This window comes from Lycium barbarum, chromosome 2, assembly GCF_019175385.1.
Source record: "Lycium barbarum isolate Lr01 chromosome 2, ASM1917538v2, whole genome shotgun sequence".
Taxonomy (NCBI): Eukaryota; Viridiplantae; Streptophyta; class Magnoliopsida; order Solanales; family Solanaceae; genus Lycium; species Lycium barbarum.
Genome location: NC_083338.1, coordinates 147,190,382 through 147,210,174, shown reverse-complemented (window position 1 = coordinate 147,210,174; position 19,793 = coordinate 147,190,382). Strand labels below are relative to the sequence as shown.

Below are 19,793 nucleotides of genomic sequence, written 5' to 3'. Positions count from 1 at the left end.
GAATGGGATGGAAAGGAGGAACTTTTAATCCTCAAATTTAATGTGACAATTCAATTTTGACTAATTAATGTACTTGAGTTCTTTGTTTTTCTTCTCTCTATTTTCTGAAACAGTAGAACTAACTAAAGCAAGTAGTACAAAAGAACAAAGGACTTATTAAGGACACATATTGCGATCCCATATTTGCTATAGTTTCTGCTACATAAAGTGTCAAATAGAATTTAATAAAGTATCTGAAGCCAACTGAATGAGATCAATTTCAAGGTGAAAGGCATGCTTGGAGATTACCGCTGATTAGAGGTCGGGACAGAATTCGAAACTGCAATCTTCAGATCACTCCAAAAGTTCGCGAGCCCAAAACAGTATACATATGAGAGTGATAACGGAACAGTTCTAATGAGTCTAAAGTAGTAATAGATGTGAAACTTTGATTTCTCATTCTAGAAGATGTCCTGTTTTTTACATACCCTCCATACACAGACCAACAGCAAATGTTTCACGGCAATTGGATTAACTCCAGACAGGAGACTTATTCACAAAGGGAAATCTATGACTTTAAGAAATGAGAAGCTTTTCGCACAGTATTTATACTAACAGTCTCAACAAGAGTTCTCAGACAACGCCCACAACAAAACATCTAAGCTACTGAAGGCATGTCCAACCTGGTCAAATGTTTGATAACCTACTTTAAGCGCTTCTCCATAACATTGATGTGTATTCCTTTTCTTATCCAATGTATCCAAGTTCGCTAATATTATCTTCCAGCAAAACGCCAAACCGGAAACAAAGAGTAATTAGGCACTGATGATCGAATTGACCAAAAACATCCTTATGTTGATAAAAGGAAAGCCCAGATGCTGAAACAGTAAATGTGATCAGGAAAAAGAAAAGAAAGAAACTGAAATAGTAAAAGGAAGGTAAATCATCATTTTGTCATCAACATTTGCATAAAATCACAACTATAATTTTATGTCGGTACCATAATCCCCTTCATTTGTTGAAAATTTGTGGCACTTTGCATTTCTCAAAACACCAGAGGGCTGTAATAGCACTACATAAGCAAATAAATAGCTAGAAACCAGAGTTTGGCAACATAAACTTTCTAAAGTACTGCAACAGGGTTTCACGATTCTTCCAATCTGAAAACAACAAACTGTAAAAAGACATGTGACACTCATATGACCACTCTCTCAAGGTTTTGGCAAAAATGTGGTGGAACGGCACTGTGTACTGATTTCGAAAACCTTTTAGTAGCAAAGTGTCACCTTGTAAATAATACAACACCGATCAAAGCATAGATAGATTATTCAACTCTACCAAATGCAATGGAACCATAATTATTAGAATCAAGGAGAGTTTACCCCTCACCTTGTATTAGGCAAAAAGTAATCTTTCCTACAGCTTGTTATGTCAAAGGACTCTAGCTTGTCAAGGACGAAAGGATAGCCGACTCGCTAGAAGTTATCCCATTTCGGTAATCTAGGCCCTTCTTCCCAATTGCACATATATGTACACGCATTTCATTATTCCCAATGAGCTCGAATATGCAGATATCGCCCATCTGGATGTCATTATCTCGGACAAATGCAGACCATCCTCCACAAAATGTGTGCAGCGTTTGTACCTTTACAGTCGGAATTGAATTTACAGTCCAACATTCTCCCTTCAAGTTATGAAGCACAATCTCCGTTCTGCATTTTGGGAGGTGTTCCATTGAGAACTGATATGGAACTTTCTGTGAAGACGTAAAAGGCTAAGAACATGAATTTAAAGCAAAGAATAGTATGAGAAATGCCTAAGGAACAAGTATCAACAGAAATGAAGAGAATGCCATAAGTGTAATCTTTTCAAGACCAGAATAGTCAGTTGAGTGATAGAACAGCTTTTGTTAATATTCTGCTTTTTTTTTTTTAGTAAATAAAAAGGCTTTATTTACAGCACATCGAGGTAGTGTCAAAAGTATGTGCGTTGAGCCATACAACAGCTAGCCTCGCACCTTTTATCTCTTACCAAATAACCAGTTAAACCAGTTTTAATTTTCTCCTTGAGCAATCTCAACTCAATTTCTAACCCTACATAGACTCCCATTACGAAGAAAAAAACCAAACAACCAACACCTTACTCAGAGGTTAGTAGAAAGAGAGAAATAAACTGGTAGAAATCAGGTAGACCTTTGATACTTATAAACTTATTCTAAAAGATTCAGGATTTTGACCTCATTATTTCACACCTCTTTGTTTCTACACGCGAGAAAGGAGAGAATCAGAAAGGGATCAAGTCTCCCAAGCATAAAAAATAAAGGAATAGGTAGAAGCGAACAACAACTAGGTAAGAATAATAAGACTTAATCAAATGGGAAATGCAGCATGGAGTACAATGAAGGTTAATACATAGATACATTTTAATAAGATCATATCTAAATGCAGTTGATCCAAGACACATTAATGTTCCAAACCTGATTGCACTTGATCTTAGACCAGAAAAAACAGATACTGGCACCCACTACCAGTTTGAGTGTCCAGTCAAATCTTAATAAATAGCCTGGACACCACCAAGCCCAGCACGGTTACAAGGCTTGAGGAAAAGTGAAAAAAGTATTAGACATTCTGGTTACATATCCCATAACATATACTATGGGTTGTTACTATATCACAATATACACGATAATCTAACGCGTCTTATTCTTTAATTAGAGCTTGTAACAAGCTGAAATCTGACGGATTAACTGATATACGAATGAAACCCAGTTCAGTTAGATTACCATACAATGCAAGTGTTGACTTCAAGCTGGGATAGAATAAGTTTTGCATGAACTCGATCTCGAGCTCGAGTTTGTTCATGAAAAGAGTTGAGATCAAGCTCGTTTAGCTTGAGTTCATTAGTGTGAACAGTTGTATATTTAAAGTTGTGAAAGTCGTATAAAATGAAATCGCGTTAAACATTATGCAACGTCCCAATGGAATGAGTTTCATATCATTATAATGGATGGAGTATTTAAATATAAATTTCATCTAGATGCTTCTTAAGCAAAGTAACACAATTTTAGAGATAGGCCATATGAACATTATATTCTTTAAAATTCATTTATTTCGATGTACGCCCAATAGAATAGACACCACTAAATATATAATTACTCTTATAGGTTACAGATGAAAAAAAAGGTATCACTAACAAGATTCACATCATTCACAGGGATGCCTGGAGCACCTACAACTTACAATTGCCTTGACTTGCTCATAAGCAAAAGTTGAGGTATAAGATTCACTCGGATTACAATTTTCTGATTTCTTTTGACTGTTGATTATATGTTCTGTTAGAAGGGCCTTACTAAAAAGAATTATCTATTAGAAGGCGAAGAGGGTCAAATACCAAACGCATCAGCTCTATAAAGAGACAAAATTAGACACTAAGTCCAGTGGACATTTAGTTTCTACATAGGAAATAATTATTCATGTCAGTAAACAAAGTTTTTGGCATATATTAAACATTAAAGGAAAAATGAATAAACCTGACGGACAGAAAAGGTTGGGACTACAACACTAAATAAAAAGATAAAACATGCAAAAAAGCTACTCACCAAAGTGTAAGAGCCACTAATGTTGAACTTTTTCATGATCCGCACAAAATGAGGGAAATTAGAAATGAAAGATTCAGCAGCTAATTTCTCTTCAGGTACTGATTTCATGGACATGCAGCCCTTGGTGAAAGAACCCTGTTTATCTTGAGAACTAGTAGGTTTCCTGATTTCTGTTCGAGCATGACAGTTAAAAAGATTCAATACAAGTGCAGTGTCAGGAAGGACAGCTAAAATAAGTTAGTTAACTTGATCTTTGACTGATAATGGAGATCATGACTCTTTAAAATATTACCAGGTTTCTCTTTGTCATGAGCAGATCCTTTTTTATCATATGTCGTGGCCTTCGCTACCCGCTGTAAACAGCGATTAGAATTTGCTCCCGCTTTCCTGGACTTACATCCAGAAATTTTAGCATAATCAGCAGCTTGTCCTTCATGAACAACCTTATTACTGTAATCATTTCCTTCCTTTTCCACCCTCAGAACACGCACGCGTAATTCACACTTGTGAACAAGCTCAAAGATGCAGACATCTCCCAAATCAATGTTATTGTCGCGAACAAAGGATAACCACCCTCCGCAAAAGGTATGTGATGTTTGTACTCTTGTAGTTGGGATTGAATTCACAGTCCAAGTTTTTCCTTTTAAATTATGAAGTAAAATCTTCACCTTGCATTTGGGAAGATGTTCCGTGGCAAACTGGTAAGGGATGTTCTGCCAAGAAAATATGTACGAGACCAACAAATCAAACGATGCATGTGCAGGTGTGGTGAATAAGAATAAACTTGTCTAATCGCTGCAATACCAGTCTAACCAAAACATCAAATAAAGCCAATGTCTCCAGAGTGACTCATCTCCTAAGATGAAGCAAATCCAACACGTAAAAGCATAGGCATACATTAAACCAATCACTAATGATACAAAAGGCTACAAAAGGCAACTGAATGCCGCACGTTTATTCATAAGGTTTTGAAGTTGCAGAAAGACATAACAAGAAATGTTATTTTAAGGAAAACGGAAGACCTACTCACCAGGGTGTATGAGCCACTGATGTTGAACCTCTTCATAACTTTCGTAAAGCTGGGGAAACTTGAAGTAAATGAATAGGCAACCTTATCCGCTTCTTGTGCAGACATCCACATATCTTCCTCGGAGGTATCATTGTCTATTTTCACCTCTACTTTAGATTCAAAATACCAATTACTATTCCAAATCGATAACTAAAAATTTTGTTATATAGTTGTTTGCTAACAGCTGAAATTTCTTTGCCTTTACGAAAACAACAAAAAATCTAGTTAAGAGAATTGCAAGGCATAAATGTATACAAATGATGTGCATAGTAAGAAATATTACAAAGTCATAAAGATTCAGACCAACACATGAGGAAGTAAGTTGTAAAGTGTCGAATCTCTAAACATTTAGCTTTTAGATGAGGCGGTTGCACAATTCAATGGGAAAAATTGTTGTTTACGAAATGTCTATTCATGATTAAAAGGAACTGTAATAAAGAATAATCTAACCATTCACCTGGGTTGTTGCAGACAGCCCCTGCTTGAGATGGTACAGCAATAGTAACTGTATTATTTAACGCATCTCCAGCATTCTCTTCTGAAGGAATCTGAGTGCTTCTCATTTTCTTCGGAACACCTTCAACGATGCAATCTAATAAAGCTGAGTTTCCTCGAAATCTTTTTCTCAAAGCAAGATTGTACAAATTTGTTGCTGCTTGACTGCAATCAGCGTTATAAGCAGCTTCTTTCTCACATGAACTTTCATCAAATGCTTGCACAGTGAAATGCAAATCACCGTCATATCTGAAAACCAAAGAATCCCCAGTTTCAAGGCAGTGATCATTAACAAATGAAACCCATCCACTGTGGAAGAATAAACCGTCATCTCGCTGTATTAAGTCCACAGGCCAAGAATTTCCACTGGGACCCACCAAAAGTGCTGTTCCGGGAGCCCTTCCTTCCATATGTTTAATGAATTTTGATGGAATTTTCTGCAATAGAGAAATCAAAACAGTTAATGAACTTTGCAAGAGTTGATCAACCATGTCGTTCTAAGAGTTGATAACACTAAGTTCTTCCTTATAAAATGCATAGGCAAGCCGTTTCAAGAGCAATGTTACTCAAAACATTTATACAAACGGGATACTGATCTCTATTACAAAACTCTTGATACTGCCATGAAATAATCACGTGGAAAAAGTATCACACGCCTGGCCACATACTCCTCAGGAAGTAGCACACGTTAGCCTCGCGTAGCTCATTCATATGGACCCCGCCGCGCACCTATGCAGGGCCCTAAGATAAGGCGCCTTATACTCTGAATACTAAGATCTCAGTTTAGAATAGATTATGAAGCTTGTTAAACTTAAAAGATGAATGTATCATTGTCTGATACGTAGCACATCCAATACTCATATATGTATGACATAATTGTTTCCTAAGTGAAGTAACTGCAGCTTAAAGTACTACTCCCTTCGCCCCAATTTATGTGAAGGTGTTTGACTGAGCACGGAGTTTAAGAATGAACGAAAGACTTTCAAAACTTGTGATCTAAAACAAGTCATATATGCTTGCGTGGTTGTAAATCATTTATAATGATAAGTTTAAAGTTAAATTGTTACTACTAAATATAGAAAGGCGTCACATAAATTGGGACAGAGGGGGAATACTACTAAATTAGCACTTAAATGAAAAGCAATCTCAATGCAGCATTCACTCTCATCATGCATTTGTTCAATGAGTAGTCCACATAATAATTTCACTAAAGTTAGTATCTTTGATCCAAAAACAACATTCTTGGCCAACCCCTTTTTTCACAACACTTTTGCCCAATGCAGTAAGAATACCAACAAACCCAACACAGGAAAAAAAAAATGAAGTCTTTCTATATTCCAGCATAACATAGAGAGGAACAAAAAAGAAAAAATTCATAGTATTACCATTTTTTCAGAACTCATAGAAGGGTTAAAACCCACAAGAAAATGAGGCCTTTTTGCATCCCACATCTCTATATCCTCTCTTCTTTACCTAAATATTGAAGTCAAAAACCTAAAGCATTTTTTGAGAATCTGGGGGTGTGAAATTAAACAAGTAATTTAGAAAGCAAATGTTGAAAATCGAGAGAAAGTGGAAATTAATTTACTCGTAAAAGAGAGAATTTTAGATGAAAAATAACAATTTCTGTACAGAGCAATGACACGAGCGAGCTCCTCTGAGATGAAGCGTGACTTACACGCGGAACAAAATACTCTGACTTTTCGCCTTGGTTGGAGGGCTGTGACGTGTACGTGGAAAACAAGGCGCGTTGGTCAAGTGAAGAAACAAAGTACTACTGCAACACTTGTGGTGTTTTACGGATTAGATCCAAGTTACAATTGGGTCGTCTCATCTCAAGTTCCCCCTATATTTTTTATTTTTTTACAATTTTACCGGAAATGAGAACGTAATCCAAATGATTATTATAGGATTTAGATGATGACAACTAATAGGACCAATTCATTCATGTTACTTCTTTTATATTTTACTACTATAATATATGCATTATTATTCCCGACCTAACTTGTCAAGCGAACTAGATGACCTTTTTATTTTAAAATTGAATATATTTTTTCATCATTTTGAGGTGAGAGAAATTCTATAAGAGGCTACTTTGTGTAATTTTCAGATATCTATTTTTCAATTCAAAAAAGTAAATTAGTTTATATTAAATTTAGCTCTAGAAATTAAGCATCTACAATCAAACATCTCTACAATGGCATCGTTTTCCAGATATTATTTGGCTGCTAAAGCAAAATGTTGCTATGAAAAACATACTATAACAAAACATAACATGAAAAGTCAATTTCAAAAGAAAATTTGATTGTAATAGTGAAACGTTGTTATAGAGGAAGATTGTTATGGGCTTCATTTTTAATATAACGATATTGCAAATGACACAGAACTTGGCCTAATTTACTCGCTAAAGGGTAGCCACTGATAAATTTACTAGTTAGTTCAGAAAAATGCAAATGAAAAGAGAAGTCTAGACACTACATAAAATAGAACTCATGGCAATGGACTTCTTGTTTGTTTAAGTGGGCAATCTATTAGTTAGAACTTACAAGTCACAAACATCTCCTGACTTTGCCTGGTTACTTGGTAGAACCACAAGTGTATAATAAGGTGTTTCCTGCATATAGCAGACTTATAAGACACACAAAATGATTACCAGATGGATTTCTATGGTTGCATTTTTACACAGTCCATTCCAGTAACAAATTTTTTTTGATACTTGCTATAATACAAGCTACAAAGTCAAATTATCTCATATTTCTCTATGTGTTGGACAAGTGTTAATATTCCATTTTTATGTTAGCAGAGAAGATATATGTCATAATTAACCCATCGGCCTAGAGAAATTTAAGGCTTGCCTTTGTGATCTTATTCTTTCTTCAGGTGTTTTATCGATCATCACTGGCCTCTCACTGGCTTTCTAAAAATACTCTTAGCTTTTCATGTATAATTGACACCATCTGACCCTTAGCTATAAGCCTATAACCTATATATCCCATACTCTACTCTCACCAAGAATCTGAATTTCATTACTCATATAATGAGGATTTCTTGATCTTTCCAAAAACTCTTATCCTTGTTGAATTTAGTTTTTATTTTTATTTTTTTGTAGGGCAGCCTTGGTAGTTTCCCCAAGGCAGCTTGTTAGAAAAAAACCAAAATGCATATCTCAAGTTGTTTTCTCATTTTCTTCCTCCTCCTTTCTCTTCTTTTTTCATTATCTTATGCACTTTCCGATGAAGAAGCATCATTTATTGCACGACGTCAACTCTTAATGTTGCCTGAAGATGGTGACTTACCGGACAATTATGAATACGAGCTCAATCTAAACTTTACATTCTCAAATTCCAGGCTTAGGCGTGCCTATATCGCTCTAAAAGCCTGGAAAGAGGCTGTTTATTCTGACCCTTTTAATTTCACCAGTAACTGGGAAGGTCCAGACATTTGCAACTACAAAGGCGTGTTTTGTTCCCCTGCTCTCGATGATCCTAGTGTCACGGTCGTTGCTGGAATGGATCTCAACCATGCAGATATTGCAGGCCACCTTCCTGTTGAATTAGGATTATTAACAGATATAGCTCTAATCCATCTCAACTCTAATCGCTTTTGTGGAATCATTCCAGAAAGTCTCAAAAGGTTAGAGTTGTTGCACGAATTAGATGTTAGCAACAACCTTTTGGTTGGCCCTTTTCCTAAGGTTGTTCTCTCGATGCCTAGTCTTAAGTACCTTGATCTAAGGTTTAATAATTTTGAGGGAGCAGTGCCTCCAGAATTGTTCGACAAAGATCTTGATGCTCTTTTCTTGAATGACAATCGTTTCACCTCCACCATCCCGGATAATCTTGGAAATTCTTCGGCTTCCGTAATTGTGTTTGCAAATAACAAATTTACAGGATGCATTCCTAGTAGCATCGGTAAGATGGCAGACTTGGATGAGATTGTTTTCTTGAATAATGATCTTGCTGGATGTTTGCCAGCTGAGATCGGATTGCTTAAAAATGTAACAGTGTTTAATGTTGCTGGAAATTCATTTTTCGGGACCTTGCCAAAGTCCTTTAATGGACTTTCTCAGATTGAGCTGTTAGACATTTCAAACAATGATTTAAGTGGAATAATTCCTGAAGATCTCTGTCGCATGCCACATTTGAAGAATCTCACATTTGCATTAAATTATTTCAATGGTGAAGGTAAAGCTTGCGAAAATTTATTTTCAAGAAAAGATGTGACTTTTGATGATACAAATAATTGTTTGCAGAATAGACCAAAACAAAAGTCTCAACATCAGTGTGATTCTGTTGTGAGCAAGCCAATTGATTGTGGCAAATGCGAAAAACTATCAGTAAATTCTCCTCCTAAGAAACCTTCCATGCAAAAACCTCAGCCTCCCAAGCCAAAGCCTAATCCACCACAACCTCCTCAACCACAACCCATACACTCTCCACCTCCGCGTGTTCATTCTCCTCCACCACGACCCGTTCACTCATTACCTCCACCTGTCCATTCTCCTCCAGCACGACCCGTCCACTCCCCACCTCCACATGTCCATTCTCCTCCACCACGACCCGTCCATTCCCCACCTCCACGTGTTCATTCTCCTCCACTGAGACCAGTCCACTCCCCACCTTTACCTGTCCATTCTCCTCCATCTAAACCCGTCCACTCTCCGCCTGCACCTGTCCATTCTCCTCCTCCACAACCCATTCACTCTGCACCTCCACGACCTGTTTACTCTCCACCTCCACCAAAACCCGTCCACTCGCCACCCCCTCCAGCACATTCTCCTTCACCACCACTCATTCATTCCCCACCTCCTCCTGTACATTCTCCTCCACCACCACTCGTTCATTCTCCATCCCCACCTGTCCATTTGCCTCCACCAAAACCCGTCCATTCTCCACCTCCACCTTTCCATTCTCCACCACAACCTGTCCACTCCCTACCACCGCCTGTCCATTCTCCTCCGCCAAAACCAGTCTACTCTGCACCTCCACGTGAACCTGTCCATTCTCCTCCACCAAAACCTATTAATTCCCCACCTCTACCTGTTCATTCTCCTCCATCAAAAATCGTTCATTCTCCTCCCCCACAATCTATCAACTCCCCACCTCCACGAGTCTATTCTCCTCCACAACTACCTGTCCACTCACCACCAACACAACCAACACATGTTCACTCTCCTCCACCTCCGATTCACTCTTCTCTACCACCTCCTGTCCAATCACCACAACCAGTGTCCTCACCTCCTCCTCCAAGATTGTCTGCACCTCCACCTTTCGAAGATGTTGCACTTCCACCAAACATTGGTTCGGTTTATGCATCACCACCGCCACCAATATTCCAAGGATATTAATCGGTGGATATTCATTTCTTTTCTATTATTTTATAACATGTTTACTAAATATAAAAGGAAATGTATCCTTACACCCTTTTCTCTCTTGTAGCTAGTTCCTAATTTTGTGTACAAAGGAAAAATTAGTTATAGTACTCCACATTCCTTTCTTCTGCAAATGTGCATTAGAAAAGGAACTTTCGGTTATTTTAGAGGTATAGTGCAGATTCTGATAAAAATGTGTAATATCGATCATTACATTTGTTGTTTCAAGATCATCGACAATGGGTGAGCCATTCTTTTAAAAAGAAAGAAAAAAACGTTTGTTGTTTTCTTTTTCTTTTTGTTTTTCCACATGAGGCTATGCATAATTATGTACTTTTGGAGATTATCTCATCTGATTACCCTATGTTAGATCGCCTGTAGACGGTAGCAGGGGCGTCTCAATATTGGAGGTCTAAGGCGAAACTCTAATACGAGGCCTTAACTTAACACATTCATTAATTGATTTTTCTTTGTTATATAAAGTGTGATTAAGCCGACGAGGTGAGCCACATATAAAATCATACACCCCTTAACTTAACACCTCTTATCATACCTTTACATTTACATCTAGGTGAGCCACATATAAAATCATACATTTCTATTCATCAATCATACTAATTCCATTGGACAACAATACCTTTATATCAACATTAGCAACTATGCCCATATCAATGTACATAAGCCGACGAGGCCAACAAAATGACGTCCAAAATATAGGCCGACAAGGCCAAACACATCTAACCATATACACATGTCTACGAGCCTCTAAGGAGAGTATGTCATATCATATAGGCGGGACAGGACCCCACTATGCCCATAAATATACACACAAAAGAATAAGTACCAAAAGCTTTAGCTCCGAAAGAAATGGAGCTCCGCTATGTAGTCCCTGAGTAATGTAGCTATGAATCAAGTCTGTCTCCCTGGCCACCTGCGGGCATGATGCAGCGTCCACAAACAAAAAGACGTCACTACGAAGAATGTACTGAGTATGTAAAGCATGATCAATATCAATATAGAAGCATAATAAGCAATATAAGAAATAACATATGATGGGAGATAGTAGTGTCATCGTCATAAGCACTTACTTGCCTTTCACAGGGACTTTCCATTTCTAATGTGAGATTGTGTACATACTTCCGTATTCGTATCTGTACTCATATCCGTACTCACTTACATTTCGTATCCATAGTCGTATTCATATACGTATTCTTATTCATATTCGTATTCATACTCATATCTATATCATATACACATCCATAGCACATACATAACATTTACATAGTATATACATAACATTTACATAGCATGCCCGACCACGAAGGTTCGGTGTTTCACGTACCCGACCATGGCTAGGCTCGGTTATCATACATACCTGGCCAACCAAGGCTTCAGGGTTTCATATACCTGGCTCTACTAAGGCTTCAGGGTTATCCGTACCCAACTGCAGAGGTGCGCGCGCGTTACATAAATATATACATTCTACCCGGTCTTATAAGCTCGGAGTTCCATAATAGTTATACATAGGCACATATACATAATAGCTCATAAGCATCATTACTATTATCATCGTTATCATCATTACCATTATCGTTATTCATCACATCTATCCTTATAGGATTATTCGTCATATGAGGAATCTAGTACAATCGTAATACATATCGTGAATTATAAGCTTTGTAGCCTTTTTTAGGATAGAATCATTTGGAGAGCGTCATAGGCTCATAGAAGAGTAGATATTTGGCCAAAGAACCATGCCTTATGAAAGAAGGGTTAGCCTTATATACCTTCCCGTTCAACTATTCTACACTTACACGTTCTCCTTCCATGCTCACGTTTCTACCTTCATTAGAGTCATACTATCATTAGAAATCAATGGCTAGCATACACGACTAAAACTAGAGAAAATTGGACAGCATCTCCTTTATTTATACGACTTCTTCCATATCATATATCAACTCTCAAACGTCAATACTACATTCATAATATCATAACAATAGTCTTTATTTATCCACATTATCTATATTTCTCGATTCACTTCCAATCACTCATATCCATGGTCATAACACACGACTACGTTCATTCATATACATTGCCTATCCCATGTTCTTAACATCATTTATAACATATCCATATTACAACACATCAAGAATCATGACTCAATTCAAGCTATTACTCAAAATGGCACTATTTCCACATTCGTGACCCATTTTTCTATATCCTTCTATAATCCAAGTGTTTCAACTTTCAAATACCTTAAACAACATGGAAATACCAGAAATCTTACCTTAGATGGTGTAGGGATGAACCTTGGGTGAAAACACCTCACTTGAGCAAAACCCTAGTTTCAACTTCACTTGGATTCCTTGCCTTGGATGAACTTTAATGGGTTTCTTACACTTGATTCACTTAGATTGATGTTGTTGATCACTAATATCTCTAGAATTCTTGTGGGAGAAGTGTAGAGAGATGTTTTAGAGAGAATGGGTGTGAAAGGAAATGAGACTTGGATCCCTCATTAAATACACCAAACCTGTCCCGACCAGCTCTACGGACCAACATACGGTCCGTATAAATTATACTGACCGTATGTCTGGCCGTAGATTTGGTCCAGAGAGGGGTGCCAATCTGGGCTGATTGTACGGTCCAACATACGGTCCGTATTTTTTATACGGCCAGTATGTTTGGCTGTATAATCCCCGGTTTCCCGAAGTTCGTTTTCGTCGACTCGTTTGATCTCCAATCCTTATGGAACCTTCTTAGCACTTGTATAATACTTCGTTAACCATACAATAGGCTCTATATTAGCCCTTTAAAACATCACCACATAAACATTAGCTCAATCATAGCGGAATATTTCCGAACACGACTTCCGTTTCGCTCTCTTCAACAAACTAAACTTCACATATTCATAAAACTTCAAAATCTTATTAGATGAATCTCAAGCTATCTAATCTTTTGCTTAACCTCGTAGGGATTTCATAATCACCTTAAGCTCATATTAACCTATCCACAAATCAACACATACGGAAATTTCCGAGGTGTAACATGTAGAGCCTTGAGGCATGTTAAATAAGATGTTTATCGCTTTGATTGCATTTTACATGACATATTTTTCTTTTCAGTTCATTTAAATAATGGGTGAAAATTATTTCCACCCCCCAACTTTACTCTAAAAATAAAATTTCTCCTCAACTTTGAACAATATTCATTCTCCCTCATTTATCCTAATTGAATTTTTCAAATTCCTATTTTACCCTTACATTATCAACTTGTCTTTTTTTTTTCTTTTGCTTCGTTAAAATCATGGTTTTTTTTATCTCTTTAATCTATGTAATAAATTTCCTATTAAAAAAATATATTATTGTCGAGATAGAAAAAGAAAAGTGAGAAACCCTAATTGAGTATATAACTTCATGCCGTTCTGTAATGAAATAAATGAGAAGAATAATTTTTTTTTTATTAATAATAATCAAAACTCTAATATCTATTTATACAAGTAAAAATAACAAGTAATAGTCACTACTAAAAAAACTGCATTTTCCGACCTAAAAAAAGGGGCAATTTCCGACCTCATGAGGTCGGTTTTGGGCAAAAACCGACCTCAAAATTAGGTCGGAAAAGAGTTGGTCGGAAATATTACCGACCTCATGAGGTCGGTAATTTTTTTTTAGACGGGTATTAATTATATGAAATACCGACCTCATTATGTCGGTAAATTATATTAATAATATAATGATATTAGTTTACCGACCTCATGAGGTCGGTAATTTTTTTTTAGTCGAATATTAATTATATGAAATACCGACCTCATTATGTCGGTAAATTATATTAATAATATAATGATATTAGTTTACCGACCTCATGAGGTAATTTGCAATTTCTGAAAATATTTTGCAGAAAACCGACCTCATGAGGTCGGTAATTTGCAATTCCCTGAAAAATTTTCCAGAAAACCAACCTCATGAGGTCGGTAATTTACAATTTCTGAAAATATTTTACAGAAAACCGACCTCATGAGGTCGGTATTTTATGTGTCTGGGCCCAAAACCGACCTCATGAGGTCGATACTCTGCAAGAAAAATGGTAGCACCTAGCTGTTATTCCAGCTGCCCACCTGTCAAGATGAAAATAATTTTACTTTCAAATTAAACCAGCTCAAACAGCTGCCAACAATACATCAAACTACTATAAATACATAAAACATTAAGCTACTACATTCAGAAAATACAATTACTAGTATAAGGGAGCTCGTAGTGGGCTAGAAGCAACGAAAGATTGGAAAGTGCTAAAAGACAATTAATTCATTAAAAAAATATCTTATTAAATCTAAACAAATAAAAGAAAGTACTAATCCAAAATATTAATGTCACAACCTAAAAAAATAAAATGATCTTGTTTGAAATAAATAACTAGTCCTACCGATTAATGTCTTCAAATAATTTTCCAAACTCTTCATTAGGGGTGTACAAAGCAAACCGACAAACCGCACCAAACCGATAATCCGAACCAAACCGAGAAAAAAACCCGACTAGTGGTTTGGTTTGACTTGGTTTGGTTTTAAAAAGAAAAACCCGAATACTATTGGTTTGGTTTGGTTTTAGCTAAAAAAAAGTCAAACCGAATCAAACCAACCCGACATTACATTTATAAAATTTCAAACATATTTTATAAATAGAAATATTTATTTATAGTAATTTATAAATGTTTCTTTAACTTTTTCATAGTTTTTTGTCTTTTAACATATTATTTCAAGCTTCGAATTAGAATTTTGAATGGTTTAATAAGTTTTATAGCTCAATGATATTAGTAACTCAAATAAAACTCAACAAAAATCAAATCAATACTAATGCTAACAGAAGAAATTCATATCTAACACTGGAATGACAATAATTTTGATATCTATTCTTTAGTTTTATATTAGTTTAGAAAGTGAAAATACATAACTTAATTTTTTATTTTTTTTAATATCTAGTCATGTAATTAATACTTATTAGCCATACTTATTTTAGCATGACGTAGTACTTTAAGGGGTCGTTGGTATGAAGGATAAACATAAATAGTCTTGGGATAAGAATTTAGCAATTTCTTATCCCTCGTTTGGTTAGTAATCATGGGATAAGTTATCCCAGGAGTAAAAATAGTGCTGGGATAACTTATACCTGCCACAGGGTGGAATAAGTTATCCCATGATAAGTTATCCCGGGATAAAGAAGAAACCTCTTCTTTTTAGAAATTATCCAATGTATAATATCTTTAGTCCAACATACCAAACAGTTAATAAAAAATAACTCCAGAATAACTAATCCCAGCATAACTTATCCAACGTAATTAATCCCAGCATAACTTATCCCAGCGTAATTTGTTTTTGAACCAAACGACCCCTGAGATTATGATCATTTTCTACATGCCTTATAAATTAATTGTATTTATTGTAGCATGACTTAGTACTTTTAGATTATGAAAATTTTATTTTATGTAATTACATTAATTTTTTTCGTTGAATATTTTAGTACAATGTCATCTCTCAGCACGTTTTGTGTTATTTTCTTAATAAATATCTTAATTAGATAGTCGTATCTTACTAGGACTAAAGAAATATTTGAAGTACAAGTTATATTTTTAGTATGAAGACTTTACCGGAAAAAACCCGAAAAACCCGAAAAAAACGAGAAAATCCGAGGTTGAAAAACCCGACTTTTGTTGGTTTGGTTTGGTGTATAGATTTAAAAATCCGATGCAATTGGTTTGGTTTGGTCTTTAAAAAATCCGAACCAACCCGGTCCATGTACATCCCTACTCTTCATCATAGTGAAATCTTCCACAAGGGAAATTTTTGAACTTCATACTCCATGACCTGAAATAATAAAATAACTATGTCAAAAGATGATAATATTGTAGAAAAACATCGCAAGTATACAGATCTAAAATGCCACGGAGAACACCATTTTGATCTATACTAATGCACTAGGTGAACAAGTAGTAAAGTGAGTTTCTATCATCTCATGTTGAATATTCAGATTTCAATCTTCTAAATACGAGAACCTAAAGCTTGTAACATGAACAACGCCACTAATCTTTTTGGATGATAGGGATACTGCAGGAACAATAAGTGAAAAATATATCATACTACTTCTTCATATAAGAGCAATGGATGCAACAACATTACTGGTCATCCACATTACAATGGTAAACTAGTCAACAGAAAGCTATATCCCGAATTTAATATGCTAGCTCCGCCACTGTAGTCATAAGCTCAAATCAAAAAGAGTGGTAAAACCTTAATCAAAGTAGCCCGCCTATTCAGCAACAACCATTCCATTTTTTAAAAATTAAACCAATTTTGTAGTCCCTTTGCAGTTTACACTATAAACAAACACCAATTGGCGAATTCTCATCAAGGCAACATTTCGCTAAGCAGATAGTTGCAATCAATTCTAAACTTTGAGTCTAACCATGCATTTTTCCACTGTACATTTTTTTTTTAACAACTGGTAAATTGAACATTTTTCCAATGTACTAACTTGCACAAAGTTTTTCAATTTACTTATACGTGCCTTATCTTGGAAAGGCAATGACATAAATAATTTGTATTTTTAAAGAGATCAACAACAGATGCATTCAGGTGCATCATATTCCAAAATACCTAGCAAGAAGAGAAAGAATTCACAAGAAAGAGCAGAAACAATAGAACTAATCTTTTTCTAAAGGAACTTCAATAATTATAACATTAAGGTGGGAGAAAAGTACCATCAGATGCAAAAGTATAAGATTCTGCTTTTCTGTTTATATATTTATGGAGTAGCTGCCAAGTCAGTTTACTCTTTCATTCCAGCATCTTTTGTTTCTGCCGTACCGTACCCCTCAAGAACCAACGTACAAGTATACGTACAACCGTACAAGACAAAATACTACATGTATCTATTGATGGTCTAATCGTATAGCTGAGTAGCCGTAAACAATAATTGGCACCATAATAAGATCGTATCTAAATTATATTGACTGCAGATAAAGTCATATATTGACTATGATGGGCAGTGAGTTTAAGCCTTTAAGGCGCAGGCATGATTTTGCTATCAAATATCATAAAAGAATTCCTAAGACAGAGGAAGATTCAAACTCCAAAGTGGGGAATGACATTTTAGACATTGTGGCAGAATTTTTCGATCTGGCAATTAAAAATTTGTGGTGACCCATTTAGGAGTTCTCGAACTATTATTAAGACTTCAAAGGTCACAACATGAATTATTGAAGTTCGAAGATAGCCCCACTCCAAAATCAGGACTCAAGAAGGAATGAAAAAAGACATATTGACAGATACTTCTACCATTTCAATATACATTTAGCAGAGGAAGGTAATATCATCTTCTACGTGGTAGAACAACTGTGTACACAACAAAAATTCCCAAATCCAAGCCAAAGAAAGTAGAAGTCGCAGGAAAGCTGGAGAGCCTCTTCACTATTGCTCTACCAAACTAACATTGTCCTAAGTACAATAAGCAAAACATGATGTCGTACCAATATGATGGCATCTATCATAATGTGCATTAATATTAAACAACTCTTCTCTAATTTGAACAACTAAGTCCACTCAGTATAGCAAAGTAAAAAACACAATCAAAAGAGTCAACAAAAGAATAAACAAAGAGAAGTTAATATTAATTAGTTGTTCTTCCTCAGGTTTTAACTTATCTAAGACTTAGGGGCCACTTGGTTACAGGGATTAAGGGGTTATCCCAGTACAAAATATTTTCCATGAAAACACTTTCCTTCGTACCAAACACACCCTAAGTGAGCTTAACAAAAATCGAATAACAAGAAACTTCAAGGGTAATACTACAACTACTACTAGTATCATCATATAAGCGAGACAACACTCAACTATCAAAATCAAATCTTTAACTCAAATAATTAATCAATTTTAAGTGTTTTTCCTTATACTCTTCCAGCAAAAAAATAAAATAAAATGGAAAGTGAGCATAACAAAAATCCAATAACAAAAAACTAAAAGGGTAATACTACAACTACTAATATCATCGGATAAGCGAGACAACACTCAACTACCAATTTAAAATCTTTAACACAAATAATTAATCAATTTAAGTGTTTCTCCTTATAATGTTACAGCAAAAAAGGAATTGGAAAGTGTGCTTATCAGTGTCATTAAAGTTCAAGCATTCTTAAAAGAAACAACTACAACAAAATATTACGATAATTGAAGTACAAGAATAACAAGAAACTACAAGGGTAATTCTACAACTACTAGTATGAGACAACAGTCAACTACCAATTTTAAATCTTGAACACAAATTATTAATCAATTTTAAGTGTTTCTACTTATAAAGGAAAAAAGAATTGAAAAGTGAGCTTACCAGAGTCATTAAAGTTGATGCATTCGGCTATTATTTCACTGAGAGGCTTAGAAGAAACATTAGATGTTGAGTTAATGGAAGATACATATTGTTTTTGGGCAATATCTTGTGCTGAGGCAGTTGAAGGTGTAGTAGCGGATTTCTATTGTTTTGATAATTTAGTAGAGGAACGGAACAAAGAGCTTAGGGTTTTGGATTTGGAACCGGCCGTCAGCAATGACCTGAAATTGAACTGAAAGGAAGGAAGCTTGAATCTTTTGCTCCTTTTCTTCAACAAGTAAGATGGCTGGCGGCGGAGCTGTCTAGCGGCGAAGGTACGGCGATGTGGTGAGGATACGGTGGTGGTGGTGAAAGGAGGAGAGAGAGAGGAGTGGGCGGGGGATTTTAAATTTTGAGTGAAAAGTAAAAATGAGGTAAAGGAACACAGGCTTAATAAATTAAGTGATCAGATTTTTATTTTGTAATTATATTTATCGACCTCACGAGATCGGTAACTTAAATAATTATTTTTTGATAAAATATACCGACCTCATGAGATCGGTATATTTAATAATTTTATTTTTTATTTAAAATAATACCGACCTCGTGAGGCCGGTATTCTTTTAAATTAAAAATAAAGTTATAATATTTATCATCAAATAAATTTCCGACCTAGTGAGGTCGGTACATTATTTTTTCAAATTTTGGTATAATATTACCGACTTCATGAGGTCGGTTTATTTTTAAAAAAAATTAAAAAATAAATATTACGACTTTACCGACCTCATGAGGTCGTTTTTTGAGGTCGGTAAAACCTGTTTTTTTTAGTAGTGAGTAACTTTATATATTTCAATGCAAGTAATACAAAATAATTAATAAAAATAGAGGTTTATTCTAAAATAAAATCCTAAAAGATTACCTATTTATATT

The 19,793-nt window shown here is 35.6% G+C and overlaps 2 protein-coding genes and 1 long non-coding RNA gene across 12 annotated transcripts; 1 reads left to right on the top strand and 2 right to left on the bottom strand.

The window, feature by feature from the left end:
* Positions 1 to 385: 385 nt before the first annotated feature.
* Positions 386 to 7,023, bottom strand: LOC132627930 (putative B3 domain-containing protein Os03g0621600). 9 transcript variants are annotated; one of them, XR_009578004.1, is made up of 7 exons: positions 6,527 to 6,792; positions 5,104 to 5,578; positions 4,608 to 4,756; positions 3,870 to 4,290; positions 3,578 to 3,747; positions 1,369 to 1,753; positions 386 to 758 (listed from the first exon to the last, which is right to left on the bottom strand). XR_009578004.1 is itself a non-coding variant. In XM_060343550.1 (6 exons), exons 2-6 carry the CDS (start codon positions 5,549 to 5,551, stop codon positions 1,421 to 1,423), a joined length of 1,521 nt encoding a protein of 506 aa, XP_060199533.1. In that variant the 5' UTR covers positions 5,552 to 5,578; positions 6,820 to 7,023; the 3' UTR covers positions 913 to 1,420. The 9 variants fall into 9 exon arrangements, 7 of the variants coding, with proteins under 7 accessions (XP_060199533.1, XP_060199529.1, XP_060199531.1 ...); XR_009578003.1 differs by having other exon boundaries at positions 386 to 857; positions 6,527 to 6,791; XM_060343550.1 differs by lacking the exons at positions 386 to 758; positions 6,527 to 6,792 and adding an exon at positions 6,820 to 7,023 and having other exon boundaries at positions 913 to 1,753.
* Positions 7,024 to 8,129: 1,106 nt separating this feature from the next.
* LOC132623499 (pollen-specific leucine-rich repeat extensin-like protein 3) lies at positions 8,130 to 10,766 on the top strand. Its single transcript, XM_060338268.1, has one exon. The coding sequence runs from the start codon at positions 8,299 to 8,301 to the stop codon at positions 10,486 to 10,488; it is 2,190 nt and encodes a 729-aa protein (XP_060194251.1). The 5' UTR covers positions 8,130 to 8,298; the 3' UTR covers positions 10,489 to 10,766.
* Positions 10,767 to 14,486: 3,720 nt separating this feature from the next.
* On the bottom strand, positions 14,487 to 19,302 carry LOC132627929 (uncharacterized). Of its 2 annotated transcripts, XR_009578002.1 has the most exons (3): positions 18,885 to 19,296; positions 14,935 to 16,369; positions 14,487 to 14,629 (listed from the first exon to the last, which is right to left on the bottom strand). It is a non-coding gene; the product is annotated as an uncharacterized LOC132627929 (long non-coding RNA). The 2 variants fall into 2 exon arrangements; XR_009578001.1 differs by lacking the exon at positions 14,487 to 14,629 and having other exon boundaries at positions 14,746 to 16,369; positions 18,885 to 19,302.
* Positions 19,303 to 19,793: the final 491 nt, after the last annotated feature.